Source organism: Thermobia domestica, chromosome 4 (assembly GCF_964235325.1).
Source record: "Thermobia domestica chromosome 4, izTheDome1.hap1.1, whole genome shotgun sequence".
NCBI lineage: Eukaryota > Metazoa > Arthropoda > Insecta > Zygentoma > Lepismatidae > Thermobia > Thermobia domestica.
This window is the reverse complement of record NC_137457.1, coordinates 322,298,976-322,319,513: the sequence shown is the minus strand read 5'-3', so window position 1 is coordinate 322,319,513 and position 20,538 is coordinate 322,298,976. Positions and strand designations below refer to the sequence as shown.

The window sequence follows — 20,538 nt, the reverse complement described above, 5'->3', positions numbered from 1 at the left end:
CTAAAAAAGTATATTTTATACGTACCTTGCGTGTAAGTTTTCCGAATAAACGTACTTTCCGTACGAACAAAAGAACTGTATATACGTGTCCAGGATCTCACATGCAGATGGGCGTATGTATCATATAGCTGACGTATGTACCATACGTAATATCCGGAAGACAGTTAAATGTCAGAAGTCCTGCAATGGCACTATGCAACATTTAAGGGCAGTACATGTCTAGGATATGGAAAACGTATGCTCCGTACTAATTTCTGTAGTAAACATAAGGCTACCGTATATTTGTATAATATACCAATGTCCGGATAAAGAAATTTTTCTCAGTGTGACATGTTTGCCAACAAACCATTAGCTGAAACTTCACAGCTAGATGTGGATGGCAAATAATCAACAGCGGGATCTTTGCAATGACTTAGAGTTATGGGGACACTCACTGTGAACAATGTATAACGTCTTTCTTTCTTCAAATGAAAAGAAAAATTGTTTCTATGAATATCATTGCACTTCGGATGCTTACATGCATTAGAATTGCAATCTTCGTGTAAAGATTTTTTTTTAAACTTTAGCGTAATAGCTATATAAAATCATGAGCCAATGAAGAGACTATAATCAAATACAATACCCTCAGAATGTAATTTTAAAAACAACCTTTCTTGAAACCGCGATGGATTTATCTCTAGTTTGCTCATATTTCATTGCTATTTTTTGACGTTTGCAAATTCGCATGTGACCAATACGGATGCAATTAGTAAGAAAATAAAAAATATTTGCATAACCTATAAGAATATTTTTATTTACGAAATAAATATCGAAGTGCCAACGACCATTACCTCAGCAACCTTTCCAAACATATATATACATGCATATGTCGAAGCCTATCGGTCCGACGAGACTCATGAGTCCCCTTTTCCCTTCAATATTATTGAACAAAAGTAGAAGCAACATTTACTTGTATATAGTCTAATATATCCCCAATTTACTATAATTTAATATTATATCAAATTATAGTTCAGTCGGAAAAGGGTTAATATAGATTTACTTAACTTTGAGCGGCGAAATGAACAATATCTAATTAAAATAAAATTGTCTGAATTGATTTAATTCTCCTGTGCTATCAGATCGTTGCATTGAAATTTCTGAATTCACTGTAACGTAAGTTTCATACTTATAGAAATCTACTCATAATTATAATACTTTATATGAAAAAGGTAGATTTCTATCCACCTGAGCGAGTACTTACAGTAGTTTCTTTCGTGTGATCATATAGATAGATGGGCGAAATGCGCCTACTTTGAATTAGAACACGAGTCCCATTCGATAGCGATTTGCATCAACGCAGTACAAGATCTGCGTTTTAATTTCGATAATAGGAATGGCAGCTACAGGGTGAGCACAGAAACAGTCCCAGGTTTCAAATTAGTGTAAGTTTAATATGCGAAGGAATATTTTGCTTAAATTTTGAACAGTGATACAATAACTCAAAAAGTTTTTGTAGCAATAATTGAAATCACAAACACTCGATGTGCGCGCCACCTGTAACGCGGGAAATATCGAGGCGGTAATCTAGCTCCAACCACACGTTCTGAAGCATATCCGGTGTGATGGATTTGACAGCATCACCGATGCGTTCTTGGAGATCGTTCAGAGTTGCGGGTAGTGGAGGTGCATACGCTTTGTCCTTCACAAATCCCCACAGAAAGAAGTCACAAACAGTGAGGTCAGGTGATCTTGGAGGCCATTTGCAAAGAACTTGATCATTGACTCCAGAGCACCCTATCAATCGGTTTGGGAGGTTCCCGTTTAGAAACCTGCGTACAGCACGATGCCAGTATACCGGCGCTCCATCTTGTTGTAGAACGAAGTCGTCTATCTCTGCATTACTAAGTTGCGGAATCAACCAGTTACGTAGCAATGCTAAGTAACTTTCACCTGTAGTTGTTTGTTCCTGAAAGAAGAACGGACCGTGCACCTGACGCTCTGATACTGCACAAAAAACATTGATTTTCGGTGAGTCACGTTCCACATTTACAGTTGCATGAGGATTCTGGGTTCCCCATATCCTTACATTGTGTCTATTCACCTTTCCACTTAAGTGAAATGTCGTCTCATCGCTGAAAATGATCTTTGCCAGAAAGTTTTCGTAGTTCTCCATGAAATTTTGCATAGTCTCGCATAACTCACGGCGCTTTACCTCGTCTTGCGGGTATAACTTCTGAACGAACTGCAGTCGGTACGGGTAACACCGGAAACGCTTGCGTAAGATCTTGCTTACTGTTGTTCGTGGCATCTGCAACTCTCTGCTAGCTTTACGTGTAGACTTCTGTGGGCTCTGTACGAAGGCTGCTCTTACGTGCTCCACAGTTTCCTCGGAGACTGGACGTCGCCATGAATGTCCTTTTTTTTTGATCACAAATGCACCCCGTCTCAATAAACGTTATATGCCATTTCACAATGGATTTGTGTGTGAGTGGTTCAGCATTAAATTGTACTTTGAAATCACGCTGCACTCTCACAAAATTGCTTGTTTTTGCAAATTCTAAAACGCACCAGCTTCGTTGCTGTGGGGTGAACGCCATTTCCGATGCTACTGCCCTCTAGCTGCCTTGGTCAGAACTAGGATTCTGAAAAGATAGATGAGAAAATACTTTGAGTTTACTGAGCTCTGTACAAAATCTCATGTAAATATTCAATTAAATGTTAATTATATGGCACTTTAAAATCAGGTACTGTTTCCGTGCTCACGCTGTAAAATTGATTTTTGAATGTTTTGCATAACGTTACTTTTCACACATCATTTTTTTGCTAAGACTGGTACGTCATGATCCTGCATAACAGAAAAGGTAAAGCCCTTCTATTTCAAGCGTGCTCCCGGAAAATATATAAAACATACTTGGGCCAAAACCCCGCACCCTTTTACGGAGGAAACCCTTCCTTTGCTTACTAAGAAGAAGTAAATGACCTCAACTGTGATGAAAATTTGTCATTCAATCGTTCGGTCTTGACTAGTGATGGGCAGTGGGAATATTCCCGGTGGGAAGGAATTTAAAAATGGGAATGTTCCCGGGTTTTCCCCTGGCCTATAAATTCCCGGGAAGAAATTTATTTCCATTTATTTACTTTATCTTCCGTATTATAAGAACCATATGACTAATTACTTTATTTTAATATATTATGGATTTATTTCTAGGTTTTAAAGAATTTGAAGGTTAAAAAATTTAAAATTATTTGACGGTAGATTATATAACTAATAATATATTTTTTTAAGTTCCATTTCCATTTGCACTGAAAATAAAGTAAATGTTTAGTATTGGGGGGCCAAAACTAGCAAAAAGTAGGATGATTTACGTAAGAAATGAGTTGATAGTGATGCTCAAGTAGTCAAAAAAGTATTGAACACCTATTTTTTTTTTTAGGGCAGCAGGGGATTTATACAAAACGGAAAGGTCAGTGGAAGTGATTTATGTGAGAACAGAAAGTGAATTGTTGGTAACGAAGATAGAAAACAACGTGCCATGCGGGGCTCTAACCCGCCTTCATTCGCTAACGCTCGCTCTGCAATGCTATCTGAATTTAAAGTTGGTAACGTAATTTAACGTATGAAATCATAAAATAACCGCATCTGAATAGAATATCGCAAGAAAAGTATGTACAGAAGCTGGCCCCCAATGCTAGACGTCGGTCTGTCTCCTCTCTCTGACTCGAATTTCTGAAGAGGTACTCGGACTTCTTTTACATATGAATTAACGTATGGAATTTCGAGAAATAGGTAGAATGAAAGGTCGTGTATGGCAATGTTACGTGCTAAAATATAAAGATAAGTAAATATCTTGCAAATTTTGTCAACAAATATATATGCGCAAATGTTGATAAATTGGTGAGACATGTATCTTCTAGCATTAACCCAATCTAATTGGTTTATAACATTTATAAATTTATATATATTATATGTGTTTATAATGTGTTTATAATATCAGTAATAGAGTCAAGTTGAGCAAATCCACTTACATTTAAATTTAAACTGTTACTATATAATTTTTTCACACATATTTAATTGATAAAATATGTTGTATATAAATATACATTTATGCGTACTCTCTAAATATAAAAAAGTGTGAATAAAGTAACATAGCACCGTTCAGAATATATAGATTTTAAAGAATCCTCTGTGGACAACAGTAATAATAAGCTGTGATATAAAAATTAATTCAACTTTGAAATCATAATATAGTAATAGAATGCAATTTTCTTTCTGATTGTACATAAATTCCCGGATAAATTCCCATTTTGGGAATCTTCCCGGGAAGATTCCCAAAAAATAGATTCCCGGGAATTTACCCATCACTAGTCTTGACGAGTGAAGATCGTAGGCTACTTAGAGCGGCTAACAAAACAGAGCACAGCGAAGTCCGTGAAATAATTCATTGTGGCAACGCTTCCGCCAGCAACAGTTGAAAGGGCTCGGTCGCAGCAACTTGTCCCTCTTCTCTCGAGGGAGGTACGGAAAAATACATATCGACAGCAGTGCCAACAGGTGCACACTCCAAATAGAAATCCTCTAATAGTAAACAAAAGTAGATCAGTTGAACCTAACAGTTAATGTAGCTAATTATAATTATAGAAAAAATTAAGAATTTCTAATCAGGCAAAATGACTGTTTTTTTTTTCGAAATCCAGATTTGCAGGAAAAGTGGTTTAGCAAGGACTAACCTCTACAACCGGTAGTTCCGAGGATAAAGTGATGGTGTATGTTTGATATAATTACGAGAGTGTAATTTAATTTGAGTTCGTTCTTAATTAACCATCGTGCCATCAATGGCGGTCTTTTCATGAACAATTGGAGGGCGTGTATGCTGTACTACACCTACAATATTCTGTGGTTGTGTGGCGAAAGTGGGCCCTGTTGGTATGGTATAGCACAAAAGAACACTCGACATGAAAGCGCAAAAAAACTCAGTAACTTGATAGGATCTGCCTGATGCCACACCCTGCATATAGTACTGAGTTTGACACTTCGAATTAGAACTTGTTTCGAACAAGGGCGTTATTCCTAAAATCACGATGCTTTACAAATCAGCAATAGATTGAAACAGCAGTTACTACATTTTTTTGCCGCTAAGGACACGACATAGCAGGAAGGTGGCTGCAGACAATAAAATACAATTGCCTATACTTTGAACTAGAGATGCAAGGGCTCGGAAAAAAACCGGCTTTTTTGGAAAAAAACTCGGTTTTTTCTGCTTTGCTTTTTTGCTTGGGAAATTTTGGGCTTTTTTCAAAATACTGCGATAAATTGATAAAACAGACTTTGTATCGCTATAACACAAAAAATCATTTAATTAATGGTTGATGCTGATAATAATATAAAACATCGAAAATAAACTATGAATTTCGAAAAAATATTTCAAACAATTTTTCTTCAACATATTTACATTATGAATTCCACAGGATTAAGCAATGTATATAATAAGAATTTTTTAACCTCCAAAATACAAAAGTAAGCAGAGTTGGCAAGAACCGTGGTTGTTTTTGAAAATGCCAAAAACCCGTTTTTTGGGGGATGTTTAAACCAGGCTTTTTTGACTTGAATTTTTTGCTTTATGTATTTATATTACATATTCACAGAAATAAGTTTGTTTCGCCTTGATGTTATTATGCAACAGCGGGGTTATGCCGGAAGAACTCCCATAAGCTTAAAGAAGTGCGGTCAGTAAATTTCTTAAGTTGAGAATCTCCCGCCCTAGCCATTGGGAAAATCCCGTCATTACTTGAAATGTAAGACAATAACGGGAAAATCCTGTTATTGCTTTGCATGTAAAATTTAAAGGTCAACGTACCATAATCAGTACGCTAAAACTGAGGTATTAAATTACAAATTTAGTACCGGTACGTAGATATCATTGAAAGTCCAATCCAAGCTAATGTTGGAAGCTACGTAGGCAATCGATAAATTTTGCCAATTTCTATCAATATATTTAAGCAATATTGGCTTCTTTATAAAACAACACGCATTTAGGCATGCAGAAATATACAATTTGGTTTGTTTCGTATATTTAGGCTTAACATCCTTACGAAATACCGAGGTTATCAAGGAGAAGACTTTCGCTTAAACTGACATCCGATCCGCTACTTGGGTTACGCATGAAAGAAGGTTTGTGGTTCGACCGAGAATTGAACATGGGACACCTTGATTAAAAGGTGAAAGGGAAATAAAACTATTGCAGGTGGTTTGATATCTGGAAACGTTACCATGAAGTTCACACGATTCGCATTTTTCATTCTTTTTATTTTTGTGGTTTAAACCAGTTATTAAAAAAAAAAAAAGTTGGTGTAAACCAGCCAACCCTAAAAGTAAACACTTCTTTTTAAAGAATACGCAAATAACTAGCAAAATAGTATGTAGTATTTTTACTTCAAAATATTCCATACCCTCTTTTTGAAACAAAATAAAATTAAAATAAAACATAAGAGAAATACTTAGGTTTATATGATACACTTAAAGGCTGCACATCTAGAGCTTTTGGTTCTGTATATTCTTGAAATTCTACAGTTAAGTTTTATAGTACCACCATCACAGTTTACCCAATCCTCAAGTTTTCTGAATTTTTAACAAGAGGGATTCAACATATCATTACGGAACTCCCCCCCCCAAAAAAGGACTACGGAATATATTTAAGTTAAGCTAAATACAACTGCACAACAAACATGACTGAGTGATTAGCTTTTGCGCTTCTATCGGGAAGTCCGGGATTCAACCAGCATTCGACCATTCTGACAAAGCTTTTCTTCATTCCATCTGTGAATGTAGAAATAGTGCGTGTACTGTGAGTTGGGCGACTTCCTTTTTTATTGTTTTTAAATCGTTATTATTACTAATTACCAGCAGTGAAGGTTTTGCGAAGGTTAGGGGGGCGGTCTTCGGAATAAAGCCCGTTCCCCAAAGTTACGGAATGTCTGCAACAAACGAAATATCTATTATTTAGGCCTTTACTCATAAACTTTAAACTCCCGTCAAATAAAAATTACGAATGTTTAAAAAAACTAAACATTAGTAAGAAACCCTTCCCAAAATACTTTTCTAAATACGCCACTGATTCTCAGTATAAAATGATTTTTAAAGTTGTATCCGGAAGATTATTGCTAAACATATAAACGAAACGAAATATTAGTTATGCCTGTACTCATAAACTTCAAGCACTTCCCAAATAAAATTAGGACTTTTTAGGAAACGAAACAATCAGAAAATACCCTCCTAAAGTGCTTTTCTAAATCCGCTACTGATTATTTGTATAAATTGGTATTCAAGGTTGTGTCCGGAAAATTATTGCTAAATCACTTCACAGCTACAGTATAACAGAAATGTGGAAGTACGGTTTGACGGATATATTGAAAAACGTACGCTTTGACGGATAAATAGAAAAACGGGCAAGTTTAACTTTTGCGCTAGAAGCTAGAGTACTAAAAGCTCTTAGAAATGAAACACGGATGACAAACTAAAGAAGAAAAAAGATGTCGATAACTCAAAAGTTAAAATAAAGTTAAATAGCCTCTAAAATTACCCTCAAATACTACATTGTTCATGTTAGCTTTAATTCGTAAAACATGTGCTCCATCCATCTTGATGGTGAATTTCAGAGCGAAATATCACATTCAGGTCATGGAATTCTTATCTAACTATAGAATATACTATAAGAAAGCTATTTAGATAGAAAAATCATGAAGTTGAAAAAAGCCAAAATTTCCAAAATTCTCGTTTTTTCCCCAAAAAAGCCGGCTTTTTATGTGAAAAAAAAACCATCGATTCAAAAAAGCCGGCTTTTTTGCATCTCTACTTTGAACGTTAGCCTAGTTTCATTGAATTGTAGTAAATACAAATAATTTGCGAACCAGAGTACTCAACAATTATGACTGGCCGTTTTATATTCGCAGTGATTTTGATTTATTAATTTCGTCAATTCTTATAACAGTTTCTCAAATAAGTAAACAAACGTAACGAATTTAAGTAAGGTTTCACACGAAAGAAAATAGGTTGCTTCTCGTTAAAACAACGTATTTGGGGAAGTTTATATACAAAAGTTGATTTTTCTTTGCTTCCATGATATTAGAGCAGTCGATTTTGAATTTTATAATTAGAAAGTTTTCATAATCAAAATTTTAAGCAGTGATAAAAATTTTCCAATGTTAATCATGTCTCAGGGACGACTTGAAATATCAAATTGATATCAGCAACATTATGATACCCTACATCCATGAGAAACTATCTTGATTCAATGTGATAATTTCCTACGCACTTTTTCGAGACAAAACCCTTTGAATAAAGTCAATGTGTCAATCGCATGTAAGTTCCTTCCTATTTGTCCGAAATATGACGTATGAAGATTATGGGACTCGATACTAAGGCACTTTTAATGTGCGCTGTCCCATTCGTCTTAATTGCGTTTTTCTATCCTAGAGGCTTTCATAATTTGGATATTTTTGATACTGTGGCGTCCTAAATGTGTAGAAAGTAATAAATGTGGTATAACAAATATCGTATTCTAAGTTTTCCTTTTATATGTATATATAAAATTTGTAATAAGCTGATGAGACCTAGTAAAGTAATTAGATATGTGTAGGTTTGACAACCATGTTAATCTGGCTTTGTTGCTGAGTTCGTGAATAATGTTATTCTGTTGATTTTAAACCGTAAGATTTAAACGATCCTTTTCTATTACTTTAAAAGTTTTTTGTATCCTAAGATAAAGGTATACAATGTTTATATCCTAATATGTTAATTGTGTCTTGTTTCTCCATGTCAGGAATTCGTTTGAAGACAATGAACATACGCTTATAAGAAAACTGGGAAAAGCTTACGATCAGCGACATAGCAGTAAGTCGTCAACTGCGAGTGCTAAAGTAGTAAGAGAGTTAGCAATTACTGGAAACACTAAATCAGGTTTAACTAAGAATTATAAGGAATGCAATAATGATATGGAAATTGTAGAAGAACATTACAAAGTATCATCAGACGACTTTTACAATTCGCCATTTGAAATCAAATTGAAGTCAGACAGACATTTCCGAATTGACAAAGAATTGAAGTCATTTTGTTGTACGGAAAGCTTAAGTCTATTTAACTCCAAATCTAACTCAAAAAGTGATATAAATACACATTCATCTGAGAGGCCGTATGCTTGTGAGAAATGTACACGAACATTCAAATCAAAAAGCTACTTCATGAGGCATTCTGCAACACATGAAGATGACCAATTATACTTTTGTGACGTATGTGGAAAATCATTTAATCAGAAGATACACTTACGAAAACATATGTCAACACATGTAGTTGAAAAACCATATTCTTGTAAGGAATGTGATGCTTCTTTTCATTGGTTGTCTCACCTTAAACAGCACCTAGGAACTCATTCGAAAGTAAAACCTTTTTCATGTGATGTTTGTGGTAAGTCGTTTTCACGTAAGAGTCACTTGAAAGAGCACTCATTAACACATTCTGAGGTCTTCAAATGTATGACGTGTAATGTATGTGGTAGGTCGTTTTTACGTAAGAGTCACTTGAAAGAGCACTTATTAACACATTCTGAGGCCTTCAAATGTATGACGTGCGATGTATGTGGTATGTCGTTTTTACGTAAGAGTCACTTGAAAGAGCACTTATTAACACATTCTGAGGTGTTGAAATGTATGACGTGTGATGTATGTGGTATGTCGTTTTCACGTAAGAGTCACTTGAAAGAACACTTATTACTAACACATTCACTTTTGTTTAAATTTATTGAGATACCAAAATTTGATTGTAATGAATGTGGTGCAACATTTTCTTTGAAAACAGACATGAGAAAACATTTGTTGTATGATAAAAATCACGGGAACACCCAACAACATATATGTGATAAATGTGGTAAGTTATTTAGATGGAAAAATTCATTAAACAGGCACTTAGTAACACATTTCCTTGCTAAACCATATTCTTGTTACGAGTGTGGCAGGTCGTTTAGCCGGAAATATTTCTTAAATGAGCACTTACTAGTTCACTCAGATGCAGGGTACTTTACATGCGAGAAATGTGGTAAGAGCTTCTCCAGCAAAATTACCTTGAAATGGCATATACTATTGCATACAAATTTGAAACCGTATCACTGTAACATATGTAACAAATCTTTCCCTAGAAAGGCATCATTGAGTATACATCTGTTAACTCACACAGATATAAGACCATATGTTTGTGAGAAATGTTGCAAATCGTACAAAACTAAATTATCATTTAAGAGACACGTTTGTTTATAGAGATAAGAATTTAAATTATATTTGAAAAGTAGTAAATCATTTGCTGAACAATACAATTTAAACGTTATCTTCTAATATGTACGAAATTGAATGTTTTTTAATAAATCGATACATTGCTAAGTAACTCATTTAGATATAGAACTTCGTGCAAAGGAACCTGATCACCCAGCTCTCATTTCGGGCAGGACTAAAACTGAAGAGGAACGCAGGGGGACGACGTTGCTCCCACTTCCAAAAATATATCTGGCATCTCCTACTTCCTAAAAAATTACGATGACCAAAGGTAGGTTTGGGGAACGGCGTGACGCCATTCTTCATTCTAAATTTTCAAATCCAGTTTTACCCCTGGTTTTAAGTACCTGTTCTCTCAGCCGCATGTAAGAAAATTTCGATACTTTGCCTTAAAAGATTTCAAAAAACACTTCTTCTATTACTAAATTTACGTGCTGCTTGCTTTGTTTATGTATAACTAGTCTCACACTATATATATCCTATGTGAAAAATATGTTATCTAAAATTTTGTTAGTAATGAAATAACATCCAAGATTAGATTCAAATTCATAGCTGGCGTGAAGGCAACTAAAACTTGTCCTGGTTGGCTTACATTATTAACACACGTTACTTTATTCGTATATTTGCTATTTGTATTCACATCGACGCTACATGATGTATAAACAATTTCTTACGATCGTTTAATTTCTTTTTGGTATGTTGAAGATTATACTTTAACCCTTTTCGAATTACGTCCCACACTTTTGCCATGTAGGCTCAAGAAGAAGATTGTTATAGCAATGAATTAAGTAGTGCAATGAAGAAGGTGAGAGAAAATTGGAGAACACTAAAAATGAAACACGTGCACGATATTTGTCGACCATAAAGCCCACTTGGCGCGGACTGGAATCGAACCACTGCCGACATGCACATACGTAAACATTCTACCACTGAGCCACTACGGCTTCTATACTTCAACTGAAGTAAAATATATAATAACATGACCGCACGATAAAACACCCACTTTTTCAGTGTTACTTTCCTCTATTAGTTACACTTCATACCTTACGTTATATTAGGAAATGTTAAAGGGAAAATTAGCATAATAATGTAACCAATGCTACGACACTAAAAAGGTAACGTGCTCTTCGATGGATATCACGTTCCATAAAGATATAATGTGGAAAAGTTGATTGAGAATAACTTTACAACAGTAATAGTATTAGTGTTGTGTTGTATAAATGGCTTGGAGAAGGAATTGGACAACAGCATCCGTTAATGAAAAAACAAGAATAAACAATATGGAAATAACCTTGAGATAGTTGAACACAGGTCTAATTATGAAAGTATGTTAAGTTAGAAATATTAAAGGAATCGAAAACTATGTATTCAGTTAGTGTATATCAATATTTCAAAAAATGAATAAGAGGCTCGTTATTTGAATTTGACATAACTATAAAATTTAGTTCAATAGAACTTAGTTTAGATGTGCCTTATTTAGTAATTTTAAGTTTCCAAACTGGTACACGACAACACTAAAAATAATAGTAAATTTCATCATTGTAAATCGAAAATAATATTTGACGGAATTGTAGTAATGGCGTGCTTCGGAAAAAAAAATATAAATTTAGATATTGCTAATAGTGGTTATTTTAACCTGTATGGATATTATGCTGCATTTAAGACAATAATATATAGAAGCACAGAAATATCTATTAGTCCACATGAATTCATTAAAAGTAGAACAGCGAATGTAAATGATTGTAGTAGGAGAAAGAACGTGTATAAAAATTAAAAGAAAAGTTCAAAAATTGTAGATTTTTGAGAAAATGAAGCTAATAATACAATTTTAACCAATTTTAATCCGTCAAAAAACCCTACACATGATTAAAAAATATGAAAGTGTTTGAAGAATTTTAATTTATTTGTAACGTGTTATGTGTTGACTATTATGGATACATTGTATAAAATTGTTAATGAAGATTTCTTATGGAATAAATGACAAAGCACATTATTTTTTAAAATGCAATTTTATCTTGTAAACAAAAAAGTAATTATTGTTTGAAAGAATTATAAATAAACAAAGAGAACAAAACTGAGAAGATAGGAAGGATAAAAACAAAGTTTGTTAAAAGCATTTTGACCGAATGTGATGAATTTAGTTTGTCTTCTTCCTCGATTTGCGAAACATATGATAGATAAAATAGTTAAACATGATTTGTCTGTTAACTGTAGTGGTTTGGGACATTATTATCCAACGCTGGAATTTTAATTTCGGATATAAAAATGGTTTCACAGTGAAACAAACAAAAAAAAGAACATTTCAGTCTTAAAAATTGCTTACATACAAGATCTGGATAAAAGTAAAAGATATGAAAGCACATTACCGAAGTTCGCTCAAACAAAATATATTTTGAGAAAGCATTATTGCCTTCGGATAAGAAGTATAAAGGTAATTACTGCAAAAATATAATTAAGGTACAAAGCAAGCATAAAGAGAAATATCAAGAAAAATGTTCCAATTGAAAACGAAGTTACAACATACAGACTTATCATTATATAAACAGTTATTTAAAATTTAGACAATTTTTATGGTTGTAAATGCCATAACAAAAAAATAACAATTTTGTAATTTATCCTTAGAAATTTGCTACCGTTCTATAATTCCCAAAAGCTAACTTTAACCGTAGATTGACAGTCGTTTTGAATTTTTAAATTATCTACGTAGAAAGCCGATGTGTGCTAAATTATTCTTTTATTTCTTGCGTGGTTTGTTTGCAGATTTTTCCAAGACTACTCTTATAAAAGTTTTTATTTCAAAGCGATTATGTAAGTACTTTTCTGTTATCAATTTCCGATTAAAATATCAAAACATTTAACTTCTTGTAATGTAATCCTAAGGGATACAGCAGTATCAACACATAAATAAGATTGACGTTTTAATAAGCTTTCGAAATTTCTTTATATTTTTAAGCTCATTAATAAGTAATGGAGAAGTAGTAAATTAAAGGTTTCGGGATTTCTATGGGATTATGTTTCAGTTTTCATGCCATAAAATTCAACCTTTTCAAAAGATCATAAAATATTAAATTTATTTATTTATTTATTTATTTGCGAAGGTTCCAGATACAGCAAGACAGCCATTTTACACTGAAACTATATAACATAGAATATAAAATTAACAATAACAAGTGCAATTACAAATAATTAAAACATTAACTGGTTCTGTACAGTTCTCATGGTTCTTGATCATCTTCTCTCAACCTGTTATTCTATTTATTGTTGCATCGTCTACCACAAGTGCATTTTGAGCATTGCATTGTGCATGGAACTTTGGGTTTTGAACAAGAGCATCCTTCAACACATTCGCAGCAACCACATTTAACGAATTCTCTGCAGGCTTCTACAATAGGGGAAGGGAAGGCCAGGCTGGTGTTTACTTCCCATCAAGAATTGTTTATTCCCATCCTTCTGGCTTTGAAATATTGTCCTTCTCTGAGCATGCTTTACCCCAAACTTCGCCTGCCTGGTATTGTGAATGAAGGTAATTTTGCTTTTGTGCCTCTTATGTTGGGAAAAGAGTTTGTAGACTGCAAATTTTTAAAGTAGATAATGTATAGCTTTTCTTCTCTTCATCAAATGATGTTTTGCGACAGGATTCTCCATCGATGACAAGATTCTCCACCACGCTAAAGAGAGTGTTGAGCATGGAGCCAAAAGTTATGATTTGCACAATTGAGACTGATGTAGTTGTGTTGGTGATATATTTTTTCACACTCTTAAAACTGCTGGACTTCAGAACATGTTTATTCTCTTCGGCTTTTCAAATGTCAGAGATTCATGAGCGTTAATGATATCCTGAAAAAATGGATGAGTGGCTTTCATGCATTTACTGTAACAGATGTAACGTACTCGTTTGGATTGAAAATGAAACAGACTGCCTGGAAAGTGTGCTAATCATTCCTGAAACTACTGAAGCGTTCTAAACGATCTCTCTACCAGGGCAGTGTATTTCTGATGTGACTTTTCAAGTTCTCTGGAAGTTCATTGTTTTTCTCCACTACAAAGACGCAGATTTCCCAGTCAATTACCTTAGATTTTTTTAATTCAAAAAATGGCATTCTACAAAGTCTAAGTTGTATATAATACGTAAAAGAGATGCCTTGTTGCCAGAGAATATCGATGAGGTCATAAAGGCGAACAGAATCAGAAGCATGGGAGAGGTCAATAAATACGGCAAAAATAAACTTACTACTGGAGAAAGCAAGCCAAGTATTGGAGATGGGAAGGAAGAGGCAGTAAAAACGTAGGGACCAAGTCTGCAAAAATATTGCTGTTACAGAATAAGCGGTTATGTTTGAGAACCATGGGAGACATTGTTGACAAAATGTTGAAAGACCTTAAGAACATATGAGGAGTGAGCAGTAGAGCGATGCCAGATTGTTTAGTGGTTTTGAGAATGGGAGTAATGAGGTAGTCCTTATATGTCGGGGGAATTAGTTTGGAACACCAAACAGTATTACACAGGGTGAGTAAAAGCTGCTGGTACGTTGGAGGAGGGTGTTGTAAGTGACGGTAGCTGGTACCGTCTTTACCAGGGGAAGATTGGGGTAGAAAAGGAAAGATAAAAGATAAATGAGAGATGGCCAAAGGTAGATTTAAGGGGTCGGATGATACAGTCGTGCAAAAAAGAGAAAGCCAGAGAAAAGGGATAAGGCACGTAGAGAGGCTAATTGGCAATGAAATTGGTGGAGTCAAGGGAGAAGAAATTTGGCAGAGGAAGAACGTATGTCTTATTACGAAAGGAGTGGTAAAATTTCCAAATTGAGTATAGAGAGGAGCAGTAACGGAGAATGGAACAAAGTTGTGCCTGGCGTTAGGACGAGTTTGTTGAAGAATAGGGGTTATGTTGGCTTGGATCTGTTGATATATGCCGGAAAGTTGATACAGGATCGAGTGGCAAGGTAAGTTTTAAGAGTTTGGTGTCTTTGGAATACTCATTGCTGGTATTCACGAGTTCACCATTCAGGATAATGGCAGGTGAATGTGAAGGAAACAAAGAAGTGGATATATGGGATAAGAGTGTTAGTGAAAGAGCCTGGAAAAAGCATGAATAGAAGGCAATATTAAGGATTAAAAGATCGCGTAACGAAGGAAGGGGTAAGAGCTCCGCCACAAATACGCTACTTGTCGCACAGGGTAAGAACTGGCCTTAGCGTCCCCTAACCAACCAAAGCAAAATGCTCCCCAAATATTTGGCAATTTTTCGCCATTTTATTCGGCGCTCGGGGTACTAGCCTAGTTTGACCCCTAGTTATGTCATTGGGTGAGAGATGGGCAAAAGAGAAATAATAAACATACCAATCGCGGGTAGTAAAATACGCTCGAACTGGAATGGAAAAGGGTGGGAATGAAGAAGGAGAAGCATCCTAATAAATCTAATTACAATTTTCTACTGTGCGTCGCTTACGCGAAGGATGAGGCTTTCAGTTGCTGGTATTCTGGTTCCAATGTAGTCATTAAGATAGAAATTATAGAGAGATAAATGGATTATTCAGCGAATTATTCACCTAAAATGGGTGATTAGGTTTCATGGCTCAAAACACTGCTTCTGAACGCAAACGGCTATAAAAGGAAGTTTCGTCCACTGAAAATATATTTTAGAATTATTAATTCTATATCTAACGAACTGAGAATTTAATTTTAAAAATACCCTTTCTACCTAAAAAAAAAATATAATTTGCTTTCCCCTTAGAGAAATCTTCTGCAAATCTCCTTGTATCTCCCCTAATTATCCAATTGAAACTTTAAATGGTGCGTTCTCTAGGCAAAATATGAATATTCCACATGCTGATAATTTTGTGAGCTTAGCCAACAGGAAGGAAATTGTAGAGCAATAACTGAGATTTTTCCGAAAGTCTCTTTATTTTGAAATAAGTTATTTATGGCTGGAGACACTGCTAGTAGACAGATGATAACCATAAAAAATTAAACTTTTGTACACCATTAATACATTCTAGAAGTATCATGTTGATAAACTAAGCGTGTAAAAAATAATAAATAATAATAATAATAAACTAAGCGTGTAAAAAATAGACATATTTAGACAAACACTTAACTTTACGGCATATTCTATTTTGCGCCTTGCTTAGTTCTCGCCTACTTGTGGAATATATGCAACTGACACCAGCTTGAAGAGTCTATGCATGCACAACACAACAAGGAGTTTTACTTAGTCTTCCCTCGCACATACGTGCCGTTGAATGACGAATATCTAAACATACAGTGGACATACAAAATTACTTCTCACTTATGGTGGGAGAGGAAGGTAATAGAGGTTGTTTATATTTTGAGATTTTTTTTTTACATGCATTTAAGTCGCTAATTGGGAAGCAATAATTAAAGAAAAAAGGAAATTTAGTGAACAATGTTTCTCGGGGGTCATAATGTAAGGCTATTGATACTTTGGAGAGACCCAGGCTGACAAACAGACGAAGATATTGGTTTATTGATAACCCAACGTTAACGCTTGAAATAAAGAATACTAAATGTACGTAAAGAGAGTGTTGCTCCGACCATTGTTATTTCTTTACATTCTCCTATCTTTGTTAGTTGCTAAAAGAAGAAAGATGTAAGAATATTAGACATATATAAGCAGTGTTACTTCGACCCTTGTTAGTTTTTACTTTCTCCTATTTTGTTATTAAAGAAGAAAGATGTAAGAATACTTGACATATGTAAGCATAGTGTTACTTCGACCATTGCTATTTCTTTACATTCTCCTATCTTTGTTGTTACAAGAAGAAAGATGTAAGAATGATAGACATATGTAAGCAGTGTTAGTCTGACCATTACTATTTCTTTACATTCTCCTATATTTGTTAATTGTTAAAAGAAGTAAGATGTAAGAATACTAGACATATGTCAACAGAGTGTTTCTCCGACCATTGTTATTTACATTCTCCTATCTTTGTTAGTTGTTAAAAGAAGAAATATGTAAGAATACTAGATCTATGTAAACAGAGTTTTACTCCGACCATTGTTATTTCTTTACATTCTGTCTTTGTTATTTGTTGTTAAAAGAAGGCACAATAATAATGGCTACTTGTAAATGCAATTGCTTTCATACGGACTACATTCTCATCGTGTCTTCTCGCATTACCTGACCAGGACAAGAGTGCAGTTTTCGGCGGAGGGTGCTGCTGTTCTGTTAACATCAGTTTCTAGGCAAGCACGGTGGGACAGGGGAGCGGACAGCGTCACTCTGCAGTTCATCCAACGGTTCTTAAATGTTGCAGTTTAGGAGTTCTAATTAGCTAATCTGTTTGCGCTTAATAAAGAACGCGAAAAATTATATAGTTGTTATTGAATGCAGGAGAGGTTCATCAGTTTTGCAGTAATGCAGATACATTGTGGATAATGACATACGCATGAAATCTACCAAATTAGAACAACAATGCAATTGAGGAGTGTATTTCCAAAACATGCTAAATCCAAAAATGTCCGATTTTGAATTGAATATAGAAGAGTATACTATGGAACATCTTACGTTAATTTTGTAGTTTTTTTTTCAAAACACGTTATTTTCTGTGGTAAATTCTGTTTGAAATATCACCTGCCATAGTGTTTCAATGTAAAAAGCCATAGTTTTTCGCCATTACTGAAGAATTCTACCAAATGGCTTTAGCACGTTCTGGAAATACACTCCTCAATTGACAATTCAGTGAGTTTCTACCGCGTATTAAGTAAATTGTATAAAAAATACTACGTTTTATTCTATCTCAACATAAAACAAGCGCAACCTGTAAAATGCAGGTATGACAACATCAATGACTAAAATATTAATTTAGAGTTGGTAGTTTAGAGTCTTGCGTAATATTTCGTAACTATAAGTTAAAATCAAGTTAGGGCTTACGATGTTTGTGTTTGTTTTATTTTGTTTATCGGTTCATATAAATTATTTTCTCGAGTTTTAGCCATTTGAAGAATTGCGATACGTTTTGAATTCAGAACTGTGACTGTCATCTCTCTCGGTCTATTGGCTAGCCTTTTCTCTACGTGATTCTGGGATAGAATTTCGGTGAGAGCAAAATAATAATTTTACAATCCATCACTTTCAATAAACATCTGCCTCCTGTAGCATAAAGAACATATTCACGAAACATTAACTAAAGAAATTTTGTTTCACTTGTTTTCGATAAATGTGAAGCCTTTGTTGGAAAAGGAGGTGAAGAAGAGTTTTTTCTTCATTTCTAAAAAGGCTATGGGTTTGGATAGCTTGTTTCGGGATTACAGTCTATCTACTTGTAAAATTAAATTACAGTCTATATTTCTCTTAATATCATTAACAAAATTCAACCCTTTGGTAAATTATTAATAAATGTCTTTGCTTCAGCACACAATAAATTCACAACTTTTATTTATGAATACAAATATTCTCCGGGGATGCCTGTGAATTCCCGTGAGGAGACAAAAAATAATTCTACTGTTTTCACACAATATAATTTTGAAACTTGGGAGCCTAGTGTTATTTCATGTCTCTACCACAATAACGCTGAAACGATATTCTATTTAACATCTTAACCCTATCAGCATATACCCTCACAATTGTGAATGCTATTTTCAGTTGTCAAAAAATGCCTATCAAAGGATTTTTTTTTTTACAGAAATTAGCTACAAGCAGATTTGCGAGTGTCTGAACGATAAGTTGTCAGGTACTGAATTGTCATCTGTTGAGTATATTGGAAATCACAACGTTTGTAAGTAGTGTGTTCTGCATACACAATTGTGAGGGTATCTGCTGGAAGAGTTAACGGTATTAGTCGATTGCTTTCAGTGGAACTGAGTTTAGTTTGTAAGTAGAAGGTACTTATAGTTCAAACATATTAAATAGAGTTTTTTAATAGAGCCTGTCCGCCCCCCTCTTGTATCTGAAATACCCTGTATTGTTATCCACATATAAAATTCAATGATAAACGCAACCGTCTCTAATAAGTTGTATTTTTATATCAAGTATAAGTATTAAAATCTGCTACAAGAGTTTGCAAGAGTTTGGGAGGCTCTCTTTTCTTTTCTTTCTATTTAAGTACTGAACTTAGGTATCTAATATTTGTACTCATCTTGTTCATAAGTTGATGTAAGAAGCGGCTGCGTGATTTCCGGCCAATTGCTTCATCGCCGGTATCTTTGAGCAATGAGATAACAGTTGAAGGGGAACTTCGTTCTTCTCAAACTTGATACTTTCAAAAACATTTGCAAGTGGTTTATGTTATTATGTTATTCTAATACTTCTTCACTCTAATCAGTATCAGAAGTTGCGTTACTCTCATAACAACATAATGCCTCTGAGGGTTGCCCTGAAAATATATGCTGTTTGTTTTCTTTTTGAATGCGTAATTTAGCTTTTCTCAGAATTTAATACAATTTTAAATTTTAATCGCTCCCCATCCGTCCCAATGCAACATTGGGTATGTTTCTTTTAAATAAAGCTTTCAAAATGAGACAGAAATACTGAAAATTTATTAGCAAACTTTTGCAAATAAAGACAGACCAGTCACCAGAAAAAGTTATCTTTATGTACTACATCAATCAAGGGCGGATTCAGGAATTTTGCGGTTACGATTAGGAGTGTGACAGTGAAAGATTATCAGTTCTCTCTCTCACCACACGTATGCAGGAAATCCGAGTATCATCTCAATGCCTAAGAAGTTCCTTACTCAGTCACTGTTTAGACAGTCGATAGGAGACCAAATAATGTTGTTTTAATAATTTGTAAAAAAAACATATAAGATAAACTATATTTATAACCTATATAATAATGACACATTTTCAATTATTATGTAAATGCTTACGTTTCTATTAGTATCTGCCATCTGATATATACTATAGAAACGTAATTATTTTTCGAAGTTGGACAGTGAGCTCCTTAGATACTCATCTATTGTATAATATGTGTTATTTAATAGGAGCTTACCAATTAGTTGACAAGAGAACTCCTTTTATGATTATTTTATACATTTAGGTAGCTTATTCTACATTTTAAAAATCATATAGAAAGTCTGTATGCAGATATTCTATGATACACAGTAGGTAAGCAACACTTTCCAAGCGTAGGAAAGTTATAACACTATCTTTTAAAATATTAGACTAATCACCCCAAGTAATTTAGAGCAGTTCAAATATGTACAGGGATGTTACTATCATCGTATTCGGTGCTTTAAATAATTTTCTTTCTAATAGCTAGTGAGTTTCAGTTTTCTAATAATT

General features: G+C 34.3%; 1 protein-coding gene across 2 annotated transcripts in view; it reads left to right on the top strand.

Annotated features, from left to right (window-relative positions):
- The window catches only part of LOC145684393 (uncharacterized), a 44,593-nt gene extending 25,911 nt beyond the window's left edge, over positions 1-18,682 (top strand). The window contains exons 1-2 of one of the 2 annotated variants that reach the window (XM_081756666.1): positions 2,639-2,723; positions 8,796-18,682. In XM_081756666.1, the coding sequence (XP_081612792.1) occupies positions 2,695-2,723; positions 8,796-10,281 (1,515 nt within the window). In that variant the 5' untranslated portion in view covers positions 2,639-2,694 and the 3' untranslated portion in view covers positions 10,282-18,682. Of the gene's footprint in view, positions 1-2,638; positions 2,724-8,795 lie in introns of those variants that run through there. The other variant, XM_081756665.1, reaches the window with a different exon arrangement.
- The last annotated feature ends 1,856 nt before the right edge of the window (positions 18,683-20,538 follow it).